At 41.3% G+C, this 20,734-nt stretch overlaps 1 protein-coding gene across 1 annotated transcript in view; it reads left to right on the top strand.

Moving 5' to 3' along the window:
* Positions 1 to 19,266, top strand: part of XK (X-linked Kx blood group antigen, Kell and VPS13A binding protein) — a 42,198-nt gene extending 22,932 nt beyond the window's left edge. The window contains exon 3 of the mRNA XM_045790467.2: positions 15,379 to 19,266. Within this exon, the coding sequence (XP_045646423.2) occupies positions 15,379 to 16,205 (827 nt within the window). The 3' untranslated portion in view covers positions 16,206 to 19,266. The remainder of the gene's footprint in view (positions 1 to 15,378) is intronic.
* Positions 19,267 to 20,734: the final 1,468 nt, after the last annotated feature.

The following is a 20,734-nucleotide window of genomic DNA, read 5'->3' as shown; positions in this document are numbered from 1 at the left end:
TCTTTATCATACTGCAAACATCATCTTGAAATTTGCATTTTTGCCCCACATAATTAATATTTTGGGAACCGTGCATGCTGATGAATGTAGTGCTAGTTTATTTTGTGTGTGTGGCTTAGAAGTGTTCTTTTGCAGGCAACAATTTTCTGTAAAGGGATGGATGGTAAATAGCTTAGATTTTGCTAGCCATCATGGTCTGCGCCACTTATTCTTTGTTTTTGTTTGTTTTTCCGACCCTTTGAAAATGTACAAAACATTCTTAGCTGTTGGGCTGTACAAAAATGGGACCCAGTTTGCCAACCTTTGTTCTACCATATGACTCACTACCTTTCCATTCTCCTTTTGATTTTATATGGCCTCCGTGATCTCAGTTTCTTTTATGAAGCAGAAGTGACAATGACTCTCTTGCCTACCTCCTTAGGACAGTAGGAAGACAAGGCAGATAATGGATTTGAAAGTGCTTTGAAATGTTAAAAGGCTGTTTCTTTTCCTTTCCTCCCTTCCCACTTCCCTTTTCTTTCTCTTCCTTCCCTTCTCCTTCCTTTTTGTTGGCCCAAGCAGGCTCTGAATTAAATTTCCATGAAGAGATCTGGGAGCTCATTGAGAAACCTAGATGGTCAAGACACACACGAAGATCCTGTGGGGCAGCTTGGGTTTGGGGAGGTCTGAGCCCAAGCAGTGGGGTATTATATTCTCGCTGGAGGTTTCCCCACAGCTCTGGGGCATCAGTGCTGGGAAATTCAGGGGGCATTCTCATTCTGGGCAACTTCGAAGCTGAAACACAGCTGGTAGTTTGTTTAAATCCTCTGGGACTAAAATCAGGAGCTTGGGCTCATTGCCTGTTCTGCTATTGAATAGTGTAACTGGGCTGACCTCAGAGACCTTTTGTCTCTTAATTTATAAACTGCATCTATCAACACAGGCTTCATGGGATTGTTGTGAAAATTGAATAAGACAAGCGGAAAACATTGGCATGTGGTACAAGCCCTTGGTTAAGATGCTCACTAGAGGTTAATTTACTATATTATTAATTGTTTATTTGTGGAGGTTCCCCTTTTAGGGAAGGTACTACACTAGATAGCAAGACTGCAAGGGGCATGTGCCTACTTTTTTTTTGGTGGGGGGAATAGCATTGGTAACTCTAATGGATTTTAATTTAGTGAAGGTTTTAGCCTTATAAAAGGTGATTCAAGTGAGTTTGGATTCTGTGTTTTGGCTCCTTCTCTGGTCTTGATGCAAAACAGTGATGAATTAATTCTTCTTCATGGGAAGGTATTGCTAATGAATTTAATTTTTTTTAAAGATTTTGTTTATTTATTTGACAGAAAGAGAGAGAGCACAAGCAGGGGGAGCGGCAGGCAGAAGGAGAGGGAAAAGCAGGCTCCCTGCTTAGCAGAGAGCCTGACATGGGGCTCGATCCCAGGACCCTGGGCTCATGACCTGAACCAAAGGCAGACGCTTAACCGACTGAGCCACCTAGGCACACCTGGATTTAATTTCTTTAATAGATAGACAGCTATTCAGATTTTTAATCTCATCTTGTGTCACTTTTGGTAAGTTGTATTTTTCCAGCAATTGTCCATTTCACCTAAGTTACTATATTTATTGGCAAATGTTGTTAATAATATTTCCTTATACATTTAATGTCTGTAGTGATAGCCGCTCATTTCTGATATTGGTAATTCATATTCTGTCTTTTTTTCCTTGATCAGTCCAGGTAGGAGTTTATTAATTTTGTTGATTTTTTTTCAAAGAACCAGCTTTTGTATGTCTGCTTTTAAAACTATTCTAAAATAGGAACTTCAATTTGAGAAAAATATGCATAAATAATAGTATTCATCATACGTTACTGCAAACGCCTCCTTAAGCACATGTCTAATAGCGCTTGGCCTGGTGACAGGCATGTGAACATACTAAAGACTTTTTTAGAAAGGTGAATTGAATTCACATTTTTATTTCTCGAGTGTGACATACTCAATCCTTCCTCGTCCTCTGCAGAGATCAGCCTGACTGCTGAGTGGGAGAATAGCAGGTTGGCTAAGGGCTGGAGATTTGCAGATGGGCAAGGGGAACATGTAGAAAGGGTCAAACTGGCCGCCACAACTGTCTTATAATGTGGGTAATAGTCACTGGTATCGCTGGCCTTTTTTTTTTTTTTTATTAAGGCTGATTCTGCACTTTTTCAGCATGTAGGAGACAGAAAGATTTAGAGAGCCAAGCTTGATATTTCCAGAGTTAAGTAGTTTTTAATGCTTACTTCAGATTGGAAGCTATATCTGGTATTTCTAATTGTGCCTCAAGAGACCTCAAAGTAATTTGGCATCGGTGGATAGAATGAAATTGAATTTTCTCTAGGGAAAATACTATTAAGCATCAATTCAAAGCATCTTATAACAAGGTTATTATAGTGGCATATGTTCATTGTGTTTAGGACAAAGTAAGACAATAAATTCATGACTTCAGAACTTCCGAGAATTGGCTACTTCGAGTTGAGCTGAAGGGCATGCTGTTGTTACTGTCTGCTTCTGTGAATGTTTTCTGAGTTGTTCTGGTGTCTGTGGACAAGGGTCCAAATGTCAGGGTTAATTAAAGGAAGTGCATATGTGTGTGTGAGTAGGGCGATGAATTATCTAGAAAGAATCTAGAAAGTGTGCTAATTCTTTGATTTCAAAGTTTTCCTCATTTTTAAACCTTTTAGAAGGGCATTTGAATTATTTTAGTTAATGCTTAGTAAAAAGGATAGTAATATATTGAGCAAAGAGCTGGTAAACTGATCTCTTCTCTTTTAAAATAACAGTGACTGGCAAAACAAATGTGCCATGAAACTCAGGTAAACAGTCCGAAGGAAATGGAGATTTCTGGGCATTTGATTTTCTGGTAAACAGGGGCCTTCCAGAAACCTATTTTACTCATGTATTTTTCAGCTTTATATATCTTATCTTTCTGCCTCTCTTTGGAGAAGATCTCGTATGTATTAGAAACATTCTTGAAGGATTGAGGATGGTGCACTAATTGGAACAGGTTTGTAGCATATGGTTTGGCAAATGAAGAAGATATGTTATACTGGCTTGAATACATTATTTTTTATTTAATAGTAAATCTTTGTTATCACCTGACTTCTTCAACAAATATCTGTTGAACACCCACTGCATGCCAGGCACTGTACTTGGTGCCAGGCGTCAGTGAACAAAACAGGGTCTGTATTTTGGTTGAGTTTGTATTCTCTTAGGCTATGAATTAGACATATTTCTCTTTTACCTTAAAGTGAGCATTGGGTAGTTGGAAAATTGGTTAAATATAGGCTCATTGAAGTTAGTGGTTATTTTAAATTTTAGCTACTAAAAACTTTACTTGCATATGTCCAAACTCATCAAATTATACACATTAAATATGTGCAGTTCCTTGTATATCAACCGTACCTCAATAAAGCTGTAAAAGATTACTACAGCTTGTTCTCTTCTTACCCGACAGTTGATTTAGGCGTGTTATATTGACTTTGCTCCAGTATTGAAGTTGCTTAAACCTCGGCTCTATGTTAGATGTTTGTGTTTGAACTACACAATGCTCTCATCATCCTGTAACCAGATGAATTTATTTAGCCATTGCAAATCCAACAAAGAAGTGATAATATATATAATACTTTTCTGCATCAGAGAGCATTCTTGGCTGTATTCAGTATAGTATACATAGCTGTTATAGCAGTCTAGACAGTGGTCTACGTGATCATGTAATGGTGTATGTCAATGTAAATGACAATACAAAGCCTGGAAGACTCGAGGGTGCATTCATATCCATTCCTCCTAAATTGAACTCACCTCTGAATGCACTGGGGAAAAAATGCTCTTGTGTACCCCCAAAACTTTTCATGCAGGCTTGGCTTCTGTCTGGGTGTAGGCTTCGATGTTCTTTTCTGGATTCTCTGGCCACAAGCCAGGGGAAGTTACTTAATGCTACTCAGTGGGAAGGACCTCCCCCCAACCCCCTGTAAGAGTATGTTGTCAAGGCTGTGCTTGGATTCACTGGAGGATGGCCGTGCTGTTGACGTAGCTTCTCAGGTTTCCTTCTAGAGCCTGTGTTTGAAGATTCCAGCACAGGCCCTTCTGATTCCACATCCACATCTCTGCAAAGTAGGTCTTGGTCAAAGTACAGCTTAGAATTGGGGGCACTGAGCAGGTATAATCACACACAGAAGAACTGAGGTGTTCTTTGCAAAGTCGAAGCCATTGACTTATCCATTGTTTTATTATTCATATTCTACATATCTCTAAAGGGTTTCATGTTATTTACAACCATAAGCATATACAACCGAAGGCCATTAAATAAGAACAGAAAAGCATTTGAAACGAGGGAAGGGAAGATAGATTTTGGGGAAAATTATACTGAGAATCATTGTGGGAGTTGAAAAGACTAGTGGAGGTCAGGATGTGTGTGCAAATAGTCGTGTGAGTGTCTGTGGCTCAAGTGTTGGCTAAGGCAGAAAATGGAAGATTATTTCAGTTGTGGAGGGTCAAGTGGCCATGCCTGATTATTTACAAAGTTCACTGTACGTGAATAACTGTGTTTTAAGAAGGCTTGGTTGAGAAGGTGCAGCAAAACGCAGAACTTCTGTCTTGGGGTTCTGAGGGGTCCTGCTAGCACTGCTCTGTTAAAGAACCTGATATAGGGGCCTGCGCATGGGTCAGCTACTAAGTTCCTTTGTTTGGCTATGGAGGGCAAGGGTTTTCTTTTCTGTAGCCCAACTCACGGACGCCTCCTGTCCCTGCCTGAGGCAGGATGATAAGGAAGTTGGTAGGGCAGATAGAGGAGCCTGCCTCACTCTTTTCCCGCTCATTTGTTGTGCCTTGGGAGGCGATTCCCAGAAACCAGCTTAGTGCAGGGAGGCCTGCCCACTCCCAGGTGCCTAGACAGCATGATTTCAGGAAGTCTTTATGTAGAGAAATACTCATGTAATAGAAAATAGGTTTGAGATTTGGGCTCAGTGGAAGCAAGGAATGATTGGACAACTCCCCAGATACTCAGGAGAGTTTCTCCATATTCCTTGAGGCCCTGGGCAATTTCAAGGGTAGCAGATTCCTGCTTCTTGCCTCCCATTGTTAAAAGAGATGAAAAGTGAAGCTAAGACCACTGCTAGGGAGATGGACCTCATTATATTTATTTAGGCAGAATTGCCTACTGGTTAAGACGAAGACTCTAGAACAAGACTGCTTAGGTTTGAATTTTAGCTCTGCTAGTTGAATGATTTCTGGGAAACTATTTAGCATCTTTGCGTATCTGTTTTCTCATCTGTAAAATGAAGATAATAAGAGTATTTACCTAATAGAATTGTTAGAATGAAGTGATTAGTGCTTATAAGGTATTTATACTAGTCCCTGGCATGAAGTAAAAGTAAAATAATTTTTTTTATCATAAAAGAGATGAGCTGGAGGAGATTTTATCATCCAGTTTCCTTAGGCAAGAAATCAAAATATTTTGGGGAGAAAAACAAAATCATTCAGGATCTCTGGGGATTGTAAATGGTAATAATCACATCACACGTGCTATGAATGATGGGCCATAATATTCTGACAATTCTGAGTACTAAACTAGATATAAATACGTATCGAAAGTCCTCAATTTCTGACCAAACATCTGGTACACTGGCAGATGTTCAAGTGAGATTTTGTACCAGTAAGGTCTTAGTCACTAGAACTTTAAAATGTATTTTACAGTATTAGGGTGTCATTCTGGTAACATCGATAGAACCGGTTTTGCTAAAGTGAGCTAAGTAGGGGTTTGAACTATGTTTTCTATTTGGCATTTTGCCAGCATAGGGAAGGAAACTATTTTCTGAAACAACTTCATTGCAATAATGAATGAGTAGTCTTTTTGCCTTTTAAAAATGTAATCTAATAAACATTGAGTGCCTAGTAAGTATAGTAGTAGTGCATCTAGATGTATTTCAGTGAATATTTTTATTGCGGTATAGAAGGTATACGGAAAATTACACTCATCATGTGGGTGAAGCTTGATGAATTATCACAGTTATAAGTAAATGCACCCATGTAGCCCTCCGACCAGGTTAAGAAACAGAAGAGTACCTGCACTCCCCAAAGCCTCCCTTATACCCCTTCTCAATCACTTTCCCAAGCCTCCTTCCCAAAAGGTAATCACTAACAGAAAGCAAACTTCTAACATCACAGATTATCTTTTCCTGTTTTTAAAAAATCCAATTAATAGAATCAGGCCTAGCTTCTTTCATCTGACACTGTCTTTGTGAGAGTTATTTATGTTGTGCTTGTGGCACAAGTTTGTTCTGTGGCGCAGTTGTGTAGCATTCCATTGTATGAATATACCGCAAGGAACTGATACATTCTTCTCTTGATTAATATTTAGATTATTGCCAGATTGGGATTATTAGGAATAATGCTGCTAAAAAGACCCTAGTACGTGTGTTTTAGTATACATACATATGCAGTTCTGTTACGCCTACACTCAGGAGTAGAATTGCTGGGCCTTAGGGAATGCCTTTGTTTAGCTTTAGTAGAAACCGCAAAAGTGGTTGTACCATTTTTACATTCGCACAAGCAGTGTATAAGAGTTCCAATGGCCAACACTTGGTTTTAATTGGTATATAGTAGTGTCTCATTTTAGTTTGAATTTGCATTTCCTGATGACTAATGAGCTTGAGTTCCTCTTCACATCTTTAGTGGACATTTTGGGGTGTGTGTGTGTGTGTGTGTGTGTGTGTGTGATGTGATTGTTCAGGTCTTTTTGCCCATTATAAAAATTGAGTTGTATTTATCCTTTTGGTCCCTGTTCAGACCTTCCTGTATCTTCATGCTTCCTTCCATGTGGGATCAATTTCATTGGACCCAAAATATCACCTTTATTATTTTCTTTAGAGCAAGTCTGCTGGTGACAAATTCCCTCATTTTTGTTTTGTCATAAGATGTCTTTCCTTTACCTTCACCTTTAGGCGTTGTTTTCTTCCCACTTTGAGATGCTTATTCCTTTGTCTTCTGGCTTCCACTATTTCTTTCTTTTTTTTTTAAGATTTTTATTTTATTTATTTGACATAGAGAGAGACAGCCAGCGAGAGAGGGAATACAGTCAGGGGGAGTGGGAGAGGAAGAAGCACGCTCCTAGCAGAGGAGCCTGATGTGGGGCTCGATCCCAGGACTCTGGGATCATGCCCTGAGCCGAAGGCAGACGCTTAAGGACTGAGCCACCCAGGCACCCCTGGCTTCTATTATTTCTGTTGAGATGCTTGATGTCCTTGTTACTTCTTTGAAGTTAATCTGTTTGTTTGCTTGAGTGCTTTTTAAGGTTTGTACTTTGACTTTAGTGTTCAGCAATTTTAACATGATATGCTTAGTGTAGTTTTTGTATTTATCCTATTGGGGGTTTAGTTTTATATTTCAGCAGCTCGGGAAAATTATTAGCCTTCATTTCTTTAAATATTGCTTCTGACCCATTCTTTTTCTTTTTTCTCTTTCTCCCCACCCTCTGACGTTTTCGCTTTCCTGTAAGTCTCTCATCCTCTTTGTTTCTCCATTTTCTTCTGACTTGCCTTCTGCCTGGTACTAATTATCTTTATAGCTATTTGTAATCTGTTAAACCTGCTTGTTGATTTTTAAATTGTACTTCCTGTATTTTTCAGTTCTATATTTTTCAGTTTAGTTTTTGAAATAGTTTCCAGTCTCTGGCAAATTCTCCATCTTCTCATATAATTTTGTGAATGTATTAATTCAGATATTTTTAAGTCCAAGTCAGGTAATTCCAATATTTATATCTCTTATTGGTCTGTTTTTATCATCTGTTTTCATTCTTGGGTTTTGATCATTTCTTGGTTTTGTTGCTGGCATGCCAACTTATTTTTAATTAAATATCAGTTATTTGTATTAGAAATAGAGATGATTTGAGGCTCTGGATGAATTATCTTTCTCCAGGAAGATTTAACTTTTTTTTTTTTTGAGAGAGCTAGTGGGGGTAGGGGGTTGGGCGGGGAGGGGCAAAGGGAGAGGGAGAGAGAACCTTAAGCAGGCTCGATGTCTAGTGCAGAGCTCATCTTGGGGCTCGATCCCACTGCCCGAGACCATGACCTGAGCCGAAATCAAGAGTCAGACTGAGCCACCCAGGCGCCCCCAGGAAGATTTAACTTTTGTTTATAGCAGGTAATTGGATTAGATACAAATGAACGTGATTCACTTACAACTTGGGTTGGTTGAATTCTGTACTTCATTCTTTGTGAGGGCTGATCTGTTTCTGGTCACCTATACTCCTAGCATCTAGTCTTTTGGGTTCCCACAAGAAAGCTTTGGATATATACCAGCACCGTTATAGGGCCACAATGTCAGTATTTGCTCCCACACCCACGAGCTTTGAGACACTGCTGAAAGCTGTGTTCAGAGTCCTAGTCTCATAGTACCCGCTGTCATATGGGCAAATATCTTGAGGGGAAAAGCTGCTTCAGAATTTTTCTTGGGTCTTTTCTTTGAGATCTTGGCACCAGAAGTACTCACTGCTTTGGTAGTTATCTGATGCCTTTGAGTGGATGTTTTTCCCGTTGTTCTTGGCAGAAATATTAGACCAAAACAAACTAATCTACCATTGCCAGCATGAAAATCCTCTTTTTGCTTTTTGATGTCCCTTTTTTAAGGAAATTTAAAAAGCATGAAAAGATAGAATTGTGCTTTTTTTAAAATGCTCATTGATGGCTCTGGGTAAGGCTAATATATTGTTCTTAAATTAGTCTGTGCAGATCTGGCCTTTGAATTTTCCCAAACTCTTCGGGATACATACGGGACAGTGTGAAATCTATTATGAGTTTGTTCTACAGTTAGGAACGAAAAGCAACTAAGGAAGATAGACAAATGACCAATAAGCACATGAAAAGATGCTTGGCATCATTAGTCACCAGGAAAATGTAAATCAAAATCACAATGAGATACTACTTCTCACCCATTAGGATGGCTAGAATCAAAAAAGTTAATAATAATAAAAATTCAAGTCAATAATAACAAACATTGGCAAGGATGTGGAGAAATTGGAACCTTCCTACACTGCTGATGGAAATATAAAATGGTGCAGTTGCTTTGGAAAACAGTGTGGCAATTCCTCAACAATTAAATATAAAGTTATCATATAACCCACCGTATGATAGACTGAAGAGAACATATTTGTACATGAATGTTCGTAAGAGCACTACTCACAATAACCAGAAATGATGGAAATTTACATCAGTCGATGAATGAATGAAAAAATGTAGTATACCCATACAATGGAATATCATTTAACCATAAAAACGAACGAAGGACTGATACATGCTACAATATAGATGAACGTTGAAAACATTATGCTAAGTGTAGGAAACCAGTCACAAAAGACACATATTACACGATTTCATTCACATGAAAGCCCGAAATTGGGAAATCTATGGAGACAGAAAGTAGATTAGCGGTGCTTAGAGCCGAGTAGGGGAAGGGGCTTGGAGAAATGATGGCTAACGGGCACTGGGTTTCTTTTTGAAGTGATAATAATGTACTAAATTTGACTCTGGCGATGGTTGCACATATCTGTGAATGGACTTTTAAAAAAACCCCACTGAATTGTACATTTTAGATCATGAGTTGTACGGTGTGCGACTTATATCTCAATAAAGCCTTTAAAATAAAGAACCAAAGCAGTATTTGTGGGAGCAGCTGGGGAGGGAGGGTGGCGGACGCGGATACAAGCTCATGGCGGTGACGAGCTCTCTCCTCAGCCTCTTGATGGACAGTTTGGTAACCGGTTGTCAGGGCCTGGGGTGGAATTAGAGCAGCACACTGGACAAAAAATAATAAAGTAGAACACTGGGTTCTAGAATAAGTGGTCAGGGGTCGCTCCCAGGAGTAAGCTATGGAATCCTGCAAGAACAGTGATCTAGATAAGTGGCCAGGAAAACCCAGCGCTGCCAAGATCGTCCAGAATGGTCTGGCTTCTGGCTGGGCCCCACGCGCTGCAGCGGTGCTTAGCTTCCTTAGTCCCGCCTGTGGTCAGAGCATAGCGCACTGTTCCTACATCTCCCTGTTTTGCAGGCCTCTCGTGTACCTCAAAGAGAATTTTTTTTTTCAGAACGTAGACTTGAATCTCAAAGACATTTTCTAATTTGGAGCCGACCTCAGGAAATGTTGGAAACAGGTGCCACTTCTTGATTGAGAAAGGCACGTAGAAGCAGATGTATTTGCATAGGAAGCCCATAAGCGCAGAAATCACCCTCTGGTAAGGGGCTTTGAGAATTCGCCTTGCTCACTTCAATTATAAGTCTGTGAGAGAGCTGGAGCTTAAACTCCATATTCAGCGCTGAAAAAAAGGCTTTTCACAGGTTGTGCAATTTTAATTCATTTATTCATTCATTCATTCAGCATACTGTATCCATTACCTGCTTTGTGCCAGTCACTGTGCCAGGTGCTGATGAAAAAAATCTGTATGAAACAGTGGCTACACCTAGGAGATCGTGCCAAACCCAAGATACGAAGTGATGGAGTAAAAGTCTGCGTAGGTGCTGGCTGCGGGATCTCCGTAGAGGGGCGGTTAATGGAGCTCGGAAGAGTAAATGTAGTCAAATAAAGGCTGAGGAAAGGCATCATTGGCGACTTAACACTTTAACTGAACCTGGAAGAACAAGTAGGGTTTATCCAGGCAAGGAGAAAAGAAAGACTGCTGGCAGAGAAAGACATGAGTTAGGACCCTGTGGCAAGCACCGTACGAGACTTAACAAGTGATAGAACCAGGGAGGCAAGAGGAAAAGAACTTGCGGCAGTACTCCTCAAACTGTAGTGGTCATACAAGTCCCCTGGAAAATCCTGTTAAAATACAGATTCTGATTCGCCAGGTCTGAGGCGGAGCACGTCTGGCAAGTTCCCAGCGTCCATGCTGCTGCTCCATGAGCCACGCAGGGCAGCAACAGTTCAGAGATCTACTTGGCCGTGAGGGGAGGGGAAGGTGAAAAGTCCTCCTGAATACATAGATTTCTGCATAGGGTGACCTGGGGTGATGGGGTCATGGGCTGTTAAGAGGAAACATGAGAGGAGTTTTCAGAAAAAGAAGTTTTGTTCTGTTTGTGGTTTTGTTTTGTTGTTTGTTTTGTTTTGAGGCACCTGTAAGATATCTAGGAAGAGAAATCTAGTAGGCCCTTGGATAGAAGGAGACCATAAAACCATGGTTCCTGAGTGGAAGAGAAAACGATGGGGCTATGAATGAAGTTGAGAAGAGGCTGCAAGGAAAGCGAGAGGGTGATTAGGAGCAAACAGTGTGGTCACTTCTACAGGAAAAGTTTCAGGAAGGTGCGAGTAAGCAACATCCCATGTGACAGGGAGATCAGGAAGGACCCAGACCAGAGTCCAGATGGCAAGGAGTTGAGAATTAGAGTGAGTGTTTCGATTAGAGATAACCCAAGAGGATTGACTGCAAAGTGTCAAGGAGAGTGGAGTAGTAGAGAGAAGTTCAGGGTGAAGGAGGGGTCCTTCCTCTCTCCCGCACCCTACTCTTCCTTCCCTTCCCTCCCTTCCTTCCGCCCTTCCTCTCTTCTTCCTTCCTTCCTTTTAGCATTATTATTATAGCGATTTTGCAGCAGGAGAAAAGATTGAAAAGCTATTGTAATGAGCCACCCATATCCACCACACAGCTTCTACAATTATGTTGGTTTTTGCAAGTGAAGAATGGTTTTTTAGAAGCAGCTGACTTAGGCATATTCATACGCTCAAGAAACAGAGCCAAGATAGAGGGAACAGCTGCAATTTTAGAAGAGAAAGACGATAATTGATGGAGCAAGGTTTCTGAGAAGGAGGCAAGCGGTGGAGTGCAGTACCGGCGGAGAGCTTGGCTCCAGACAGTAAGGAAAGCACTTCTCAGCTACTGAGTCGGAAGAAAGAGTTAAAAAGTACTGCCCTTCAGAAATCTGGTTAAAGGGATCCCCGGGTGGCTCAGTCAGTGAAGCGTCTGCCTTTGGCTCAGGTCATGATCGCAGGGTCCTGGGATCGAGTCTCACGTGGGACTCCTTGCTCAGTGGGGAGCCTGCTTCTCCCTCTGCCTGCTGCTCCCCCTGCTTGGGCTCTCTCTCTCTCTCTCTTTCTGGCAAATAAATAACTAAAATCTTAAAAAAAAAAAAAGAAATCTGCTTGAAATTCCAGTTTTCGGAAGCTTCTTGTGCTGACCCTTTCAGTTGCCCTCTGCCACCATATACCTTCAGGGTGCCTCGGTTCCTTCCTTGAAGTCATTCACTAATTTTTTGGGAAGTATCTGTTCCACGTAAACATTTTGTAAGTTTAGTCATTTTATTTGAAGACCCAGTGTCCATGGAGAGTGGTCACATCACAGAGAACAGCCATCTACCGTCTTCCATCTGGGCAGCAGCCTCTGTTACCTCTGCAAAGCAAGAGAGCAGCTGTTCCTCTCCTCCTGCGTATAGAATTCCCCTCCTAAGAGGAATCCTGGGGAATAAAATATTCTTCATCACTTAACATAGAGATTCAGTTTTTGGTGTCAAGTCAGGAAATGAGTAAATTCATGCCTAATAACAACTTGTTTCTCTGTGAAATAGAGAAAGAGTTTGTTTGGAAGGAGGTGATTTGGCGGGAATTGAGTGGGAAGAAGCTTTATAAGTGTGGCAAGAGTTTGGAATAGTGCCAAAGCCTTCTATTCAGCTTTACCTAAGGTGATGTCTTCCTTCTAATAAAAGATGAGAGTGGCAAAATGCCACCCCCCCACACGCATAGAAAATGAGAATAGGATTCTTAAGGGAAGTGAGACTTCTATGACGTGCCACTTAAATGGGCAGGACTGCCAACAGATCCCATTTTGTGTTGACTGTGGGAAGATAAGGTTGGGAAGTGGCATCAGCGAACTTTTTTCCATTTAAGTCTGAATAAGTAGGTATTTGCATGAGCGTCAGCCTAGCCATTCATCAGGTAATAGCTTAATTCAAGAGGTAGAAATGTGCGTTCCAAGCATTTTGAACAAGCTTCTCGTCTTCCAAGTGCATCTCTCTTCTTGGACCTCTTTCTGTCTGTGACATTTTGCAGTGAGCACCCAACAGTGGGAGTGACGATTGAAGTCAGTGATTTTATGACAATTTCTTCGCATTCTCAGAAGGCTTCAGGGGGCGATTGCCATTGAGCATCAACTGGGTAATCATTGGCTCATTCTCTTCGTAGAGAAATAAATGCAATTTGGAAATAATTGATCTAACAAGAGAAAAATGGGTAAATGCTTAAAAAATCGTTTGGGTCATTGCACTGTTGAAAGTAATAAATAATTTGAAGTACCAAAAATATAACAATATAAATATTGTATGTGTATGAATACACAATTGACATTTTAATTACTTATGCTTAGCTCATCTTCTGCATATGAAGTATTTTTCTTATAGTGGGGAGAAAACAGAAGGACTAAAAGAAAAAGATTCAATGTTAGATCCTTAGGGTGTAGAAATTTGTAAAAATAGAAAATATATAAAGCATATAAAAATACATCACTGATATGTACTGCTTTGCAATGCTCCGCTGCGTTAGCCTCTCAGGAAAAATAATTCAGTCCAGTTGCTGCCCAGTCTACTCCCGTGATAGTGTTTCTATCTTTTAAATTCGATCAGTAGATGACAGTCTTTCCAGTGAATGAATTTGATGATTTAAATCCGTGCCAAAAGACTATAAAAAAAAGTCGATGCTTTGAGTAAAGTTGAGCTTTTCCCGGGCAAATAAGTACCAAGGCTTCAGAGCTTTTATGTCCACCAAATATAGATGTTTTTCCATTGATTGATTTAGAACTTAAATAAGGAAAAAACCCTTTATTCCCATGCATTTTAAGTCATACATTTCGGTAGCAACAATTATGTTATATGGACATTGCACCTTATGAAGCAGACATGGAAGGTATTAACGTCTCAGTTTTATGGGTGAGAAAAGAGAACCCAAAGAGATCACCATTTCCCTAGTGTGGCCTGGTGGGATAAGACTAAAACCAGAGCCAGACTCTTGGTTCCTAACCCCAAGCCCTGCCTCCAGTCTCTCCTTGCTCCAGTATTTGGAGGTGGTGCCGGCCTGTTGTAAGGGATTGTATTTCAGTTTCGACCACACAGCTTGTATTCATGGCTTGGCGGCACATTTCTGAGATAGTAGCTCACAGCCACAGTGTTGTGCTCTCGTACACGGTACCATGTCCCATTTATTATTTTTTTTGAGATTTTATTATTTATTTGAGAGAGACAGAGAGAGAACAGAGGGAGGGTGAGACGGAGAAACAGACTCCCCGCTGAGCAGAGAGCCCAAATCATCCCCAGCCCAGGACCCTGAAATCATGACCTGAGCCAAAGGCAGACGCTTCACCGACTGAGCCACCCAGGCGCCCCACCATGTCCCATTTTAAATGAGCCGTATCTTGTCCCTCCCCCACGCCAAACTTCTGCTTGGTATAAATTGAATAAACCCATTAACCATAGGTCATTTTAAGAAATAAGCAGCTCGAGTTGAGACTTCTTGAAACACCAAGGCCTTTCAGCCCAAGACAGGATTGTCATTAATGGTGAGGTTCTCGTTTCTTCAGCAGTCCGCAGTATCGGCTTAAGTGTAACTAAGAGTAAAGGAAAGGGAGCGTTCCGTAGTTGGGATACAAGTTGCAAAGGTCACGCAGATATAGAGGAACGCGGTGAGCAATTTGCTATCGAGACCTGTTTGTGTACCTACCGCTGGCATACGTGGAGAGGCACCAAGACAGAACATCAGACTTGGTCATTCTCGACTCCGCAGGAGCTTTTAAGCTAAGTGAGGAAACAGAACACACCATGTGAAGGACCTTACGTATTCCGACAGAGCAAGATGGCATTAGGAAGGCGTTTCAATCTGAGCTGACCCTGAAGCAGACTGAGACAAGGCTTTGAGTGCTTGTGTTTAGAGGAGGGTGTAAGGAGCCCGGGAGGAGGGACTAAGACAAGGCAGGCAAGGCAGCCAACAGAGGGTGCGTGATTGGACGGCCGTCAGCACGGGTGACTGGAAAGTAGCCCTGCGAGGAAACACTGGTAAATAGGAGAGGACACACGCCTTGGAGTTATGCTGCCCAAGGTGTCGGGGAGCCAGGGTAGTTCTGTTCTCGCTCTTATCAGGGCTAGACTAGGGTATGGAGGGCTCTCCAAGGGATACGGATTCTCTGGCCCGTAAGCCTCCCCCGCCCCTGGGCGCAGCAGCCTTGCGAAGCCCTAGAAAAAGCCCTGAGGCACAGTGGGCGGATACGGACTGCTGGAAGTCAGCCTGTGAACAGAAAAGAGAGCGGTCCAAGGAAGAGGGGTAAGGAACGCCAGATTGTCTGTGAGAGCCGGATTCTTGGTGCAGGTGAGACTCGACAGTGCTCTTTCTCTCCTCTCCCCAGGTCTCTTCATGGTCCTATCCCTGTTGTCCATTGTGTACGGAGCCCTGCGCTGCAACATCCTAGCCATCAAGATCAAGTACGATGAATACGATGTCAAAGTGAAGCCTCTGGCCTATGTGTGTATCTTCCTCTGGAGGAGCTTCGAGATTGCCACTCGAGTCATTGTCCTGGTCCTCTTTACCTCCGTCCTGAAGGCCTGGGTGGTAATGGTTGTCCTCATCAACTTCTTCAGCTTCTTCCTCTATCCCTGGATCCTCTTCTGGTGCAGTGGCTCCCCATTCCCCGAGAACATCGAGAAGGCCCTCAGTCGGGTGGGCACCACCATTGTGCTGTGCTTCCTCACCTTACTCTATGCCGGGATCAATATGTTCTGCTGGTCGGCTGTGCAGCTGAAAATCAACAACCCTGACCTCATCAGCAAGTCCCAGAACTGGTACCGGCTCCTGGTGTACTACATGCTGAGATTCATTGAGAACGCCTTCCTCCTGCTCATGTGGTATCTTTACAAGACCGACATCTATATGTACGTGTGCGCGCCTCTGTTGATCCTGCAGTTGCTCATTGGCTACTGCACGGCCATCCTGTTCATGCTTGTGTTCTATCAGTTCTTCCACCCTTGCAAAAAGCTCTTTTCCTCCAGTGTTTCTGAAGGCTTTCAAGAGTGGCTGAAGTGTGTTTGCTGTGACTGCAGGCAGCAGAAATCCCGTGAGTCTGCAGGCAAGACGGATCTAAGGTCAAGCGAAGACAGAGATGAGACACCTTCTAGTAGTAAAATAAGTTCTTTGCCCAGCCAGATTTTGAATACTGATGAGCTCTGCTCTGCTTAATAGGACCTGAGTCTCTCAGCGTTCAGACATACTGGTTTCTGGGTTGATCCTTGTTCTTTATACAAGTGATGGGCCCTGCACAGTTAACAGAGAGGGAAGTTAGCTCCCAACTCCTTGTGAGTTGCTCCCCTTTAGAGAGCTCTTGGGCACGTGGCAACTATGGAGAGAAGCCAAGGAAACCCCTGAGCGTTGGAGGGGAACCCAAAGTACCACCGTTTGTAGTTGACCTTGTTCTCCCAGGCATTACTGGCCTTTTCACTGACAAGGTCCCCATGATATCTGAGTTGGGCTGGTTAGATCCATCAGGTAGAATGCAGATAGGACCTTTCTTGTTTTCTAGGTTTTTTTGAACTGCTGGTGTAGGTAGCCTCTTGGGTTTTTTTGTTTTTTTTTTGTGTGTGTGTCGGAGCATAGCTTTCATCCAAGAGCTGTCCTCATGACCATAGAAGGTTACTGCGGTTTTGTCATCAGCAATATCATTCCTGTCAGAGTTTTCAGAGAGGGCTGTTCAAGTTTGCTTTTTGAATAGACAGGTATTCCACTTTCTCTCATTAGGGCTCTTTGTACATAACCAGCTGTAGCCACCTTGGCCTGCTATCTCTGACTGGTTCGAAAGTCTAGACTTGGAAACTTTATTTCCAAGGATCCATGGATGCAAAATTGAATTCTGAATTTGGCTATGGAAGCCCTAGAATTTTAGGAAAGTTGTGTTCTTTCAGTGTGTTCAAGAAATTCTGGATTGAGAGGGTTGTTAAAATATCAAAATGATGTAGACTTTTATAAGCAGAAATCTTACCTTCTTGGGGTGGTTGAAGATAGATGAATCTGCTGGAAGGTAGGTTTAAACCTCTTCAAGGTTCAGTCCCATCCTACAATTCTGGGAACTCTAGTTGAATTTGCTAGGATTTGCCTTCTTAACAAAGAAGAAAATAAAACTCATAGTCTTCTCTTCCCCTCTTCTTCCTTGCCTGTCAGAGAAGTTTTAGACAAGAGTTACATTGGTTAAGTTTTTCTAGAAAACTCCTCAGAAATCTCTCAACCAGGCCTAACTATATAGGGCATTTTACTTTTCGTTATTTGAAGGAAAAGGGTCTCCTCTCCCAAGTTAGATATTGACTTCAGAAACTTTTAAATTATACAAAGAGATGAAATGACCAGAGGATTTTTGTTTTTAACTGAATGTACTTTGATTTGGCATGATTATGAGTTTTTTAAATGGTATGTCCAATTTTATGCTCCTATGCTCTCCTGTCTCCAGTATAATTTCTCCTTTAATCTGGAACCATATTCGTTTCATTAAAGAATTGTATAGCATATCCTCAGTTGTCTCGGAAAAATGTCTGGGTCTAGTGCCATTATGTCTACCATAAAAACCTTGATAATGAAATATCTGGAAATAGGTGACCTGTCACTGACTAGGCTGGACATTGCAGGGCAGTCAGGGTTGATGGTCTAAGGACCCCTGATGGCTGGACTTTCTGACCCACCCATTTTCTAATAGGCAGTCTGTTAGGAGACAGGTTACACATGGTGAGTCTGAGCAGGAACCGTGGTCGGAATTCGACAGGGATGGAGGAACGGATACATCCAACCTTGGCTTGGAAGCCTGTCTCAAGAACCGTTACGAAATCTGAGCCTTCAAATGTATTTTAAATCATTTTAATATAGAAGATAGCTAAGCATCTTAAATGACCCCAAACCAAACTAACAGTGATGGTCTGTCAGGCTCCCATAACCCAATTATAAGCCACATTTATAAGGACAAAGGGGTTTGCTAACTGAATTGGACATTTTGTCATTTTTAACCCTTGATAGACAGATATCCCTGCTCTGGGACCCTGTGTGTCCATTCACTTTGAGAGAGAGAAACCACTGGTTGTTTTTCTGTATGGTAAAAATTTAAGTCATGGTGAACTCTGAGAATTTTTGTTTTAAAATTATTTATATTATACCTCTGAAATGATAAAGTGATAGTTCAGACTGCAGAGCTAGGTTGCCCTAAAGACAAGCAAACAAGCAAATTCCCTCATGTGTTGAGAGTTAAAGTGTTTTTCCTGATAATTCCAATTTTTAAAACTCTCCGTGCTTTGTCTAATTAATTGCATGCCGTAACTTGTCATGACAGCTGCTCCAACGGAATCCTGATCATTTAACTCAATGGAGGTGAAGTATTTCATCAAAATATGTTGAAATAAGATCATCAAACACATTTAGGCTTTGTCTCTTCATTACTGGAGACAGCACAGTGTAGAGACTGGCACCTCCCCGTGTAGCCCCACAAGTTAGTTAATTGTTGTATGCCTCAGTTTCTTCACCCACCAAATTTGGATGATATACTTGTCCGGCCTACCTCACAAGGTTGTTGGTTGAAAGATCAAATTAAATAATAGATGTGAAAATGCTGTGAAAATATTTTAAAGTGCCATGCATATTTAAGGAGTTGTTAGCATAGTTATTCAAGTCCATAAACTGGTTGTTACTATGTGTTTACTGTTAGAAAAGAAACAAGCAGTATCATCCACAGGCATGTCTTGAGTGAATACATTGGCCTTTGACCTTAGGGAAGGGCAAGTGTAAATGGTCTTTATTCTTGGAGAGAACTCAGCAGTTGCCCTTTGTCTTGCCATCGGTTGCTTACAAAAATTAGCACCCAAACACATGATACTTGGAGGAAGAAAACCCATTGAAATCTGAGAAATTGCTTTTGGTGATCATGAGTTTATCATTTTTGTATCTTTCATCTTTCATGAAGGACATAGTAGCTAGTGTCTTTTGACTGTTGTGCTTTACAAGTTGAATGCCTGATCTTGTTAGACTTTAATTGAATGTGGGTTTAATCTTTTCAGTCTTGTAAATGGGAAAATAAACATTAAAATTGTCAAATACAGCATTTCCTTGGCAACCAGCTTAGAACACTAGAGCTGTAGTTATGAGTGTTCTGTGTCAGTACTTCTCAGTCAATAAACTGTGGATGTGAGCTTTTGCAGGCTGCTGCTATGCAGCCATTAACTCTAATAAATACTGTTTATGTTTCTTCGTATAATAAATTAATTTTTCAGTTTCCCCTTGTGTTTCATTCCTTATACAGTCCTTTCCTGGCTTTTTGATGTCAGGGACTATTTTAAAAACAGAAATTTGAAAATGGTTTCATCGTGATTAGTTATGGTTTTGTCACCTCACCTGGAAATTCCTTCTGCAGGCTGGGAAATTTGAGAGTGCTAGGACCGTGACTTCCAAGACACCAACAGTTCATGGAACCCTCTCTGTTTTATAAGCATTTATTCCATCTGTTGAAGCTGCACTGCTGGATACTAAGATTCTGCTCAGCTGTCTGTTGATTGCTGTGTGTGATACCAAAAAAAGAGAGGCAATACAAATCTCTTCTAGACAAACACAAAAGGTATACTGATTCAGAAATACAAACGGGTGACTTAACATAAATAATCAAATGTAAATGACAATCCATTTACAAACTATCCATTGATAGTTTCGGTAGAAAAACTATCAGTTATTGAAGGGGTCATTTCAGAGCGTGAGACAGATGTGGATTGAGTAATTCCTTTTCTTCTGAAGATGGCCTGCAATTTGGAAAGACTTAGCTGTAGGTTAAATCTTTTCAAAGAGAGCTCTTGGCGTTCAGTCAACCCCTTGAGAAAACTAGAATGTCAACAAGTATAGTGTTTAAGTAGGTCAACCTAAAATTACTTTATTTGGTGTTTGTAAATGTGTCATTTTGAAATGATTTCAAACTAAGAGAAAAGCCTCAAGAACACTGCAAGGGATTCCTTTATATTTGTCCCTAGATCCACCTATTAACTTTGCCCTTTTTTTCTGAAATACTTCAATGTGTGTTTCCTAAGAGCAAAGGCATAGTACAATGACCGAAGTTAGGAAATTTAGCACGGACACAATACTAGTTACCTAATCTGGCGTCCACAGTCCATTTAACAATGGTGCCAATCACTTCGTTTGTTTTCACAAAGCTTCCCCAGTGATGTGAATCTACGCAGTCCTCTTCTGGGGGGGGGGTCTCTTTATTTAAAGTTATGAGTAAGTTTTAACTTCTCTGTGAACACTGGGACGTGTTATCAGTACTGATGAATAGCTTAAAACCATACATTTGGGATGTTTACTGTTAAACTGAGTAATTTTTTCAGGGATGTGTCCATGTTAGGCATCAAGTTTTGCTGCTTAGTATGTGAGCCTGTAGTTTATTCCCCTCCCCCACCCCACCGTGATAGTTCTGTTTTACAGTGTTTAGGCCCAAGTTTGTAAAGATGAGGAAGGAGATGAGGGAAATAAATGTGATTCCTCTAGGGCCATATTCCTCTGGGTGCCCCCCTTCCAGGAGACTATATGCTCTATGCATATCATTCCAAATGGTAAAGAGCTCAGAAATGTCAACTCTAAACTGTAATTAAACGAGTGACATTTTGAACCTTTTTTTTTCCCCCCAGAAAGAGGCACTTCATAGCAGCAGAGATTTATACAGAGCTGGGATTTCAGAAACATCCCCAATCCTGTCATTC

This window comes from Ursus americanus, chromosome X, assembly GCF_024610735.1.
Source record: "Ursus americanus isolate L20-20 chromosome X, mUrsAme1.1.p, whole genome shotgun sequence".
In the NCBI taxonomy this organism is placed as follows: domain Eukaryota; kingdom Metazoa; phylum Chordata; class Mammalia; order Carnivora; family Ursidae; genus Ursus; species Ursus americanus.
This window is presented reverse-complemented; position numbering and strand designations above follow the sequence as displayed.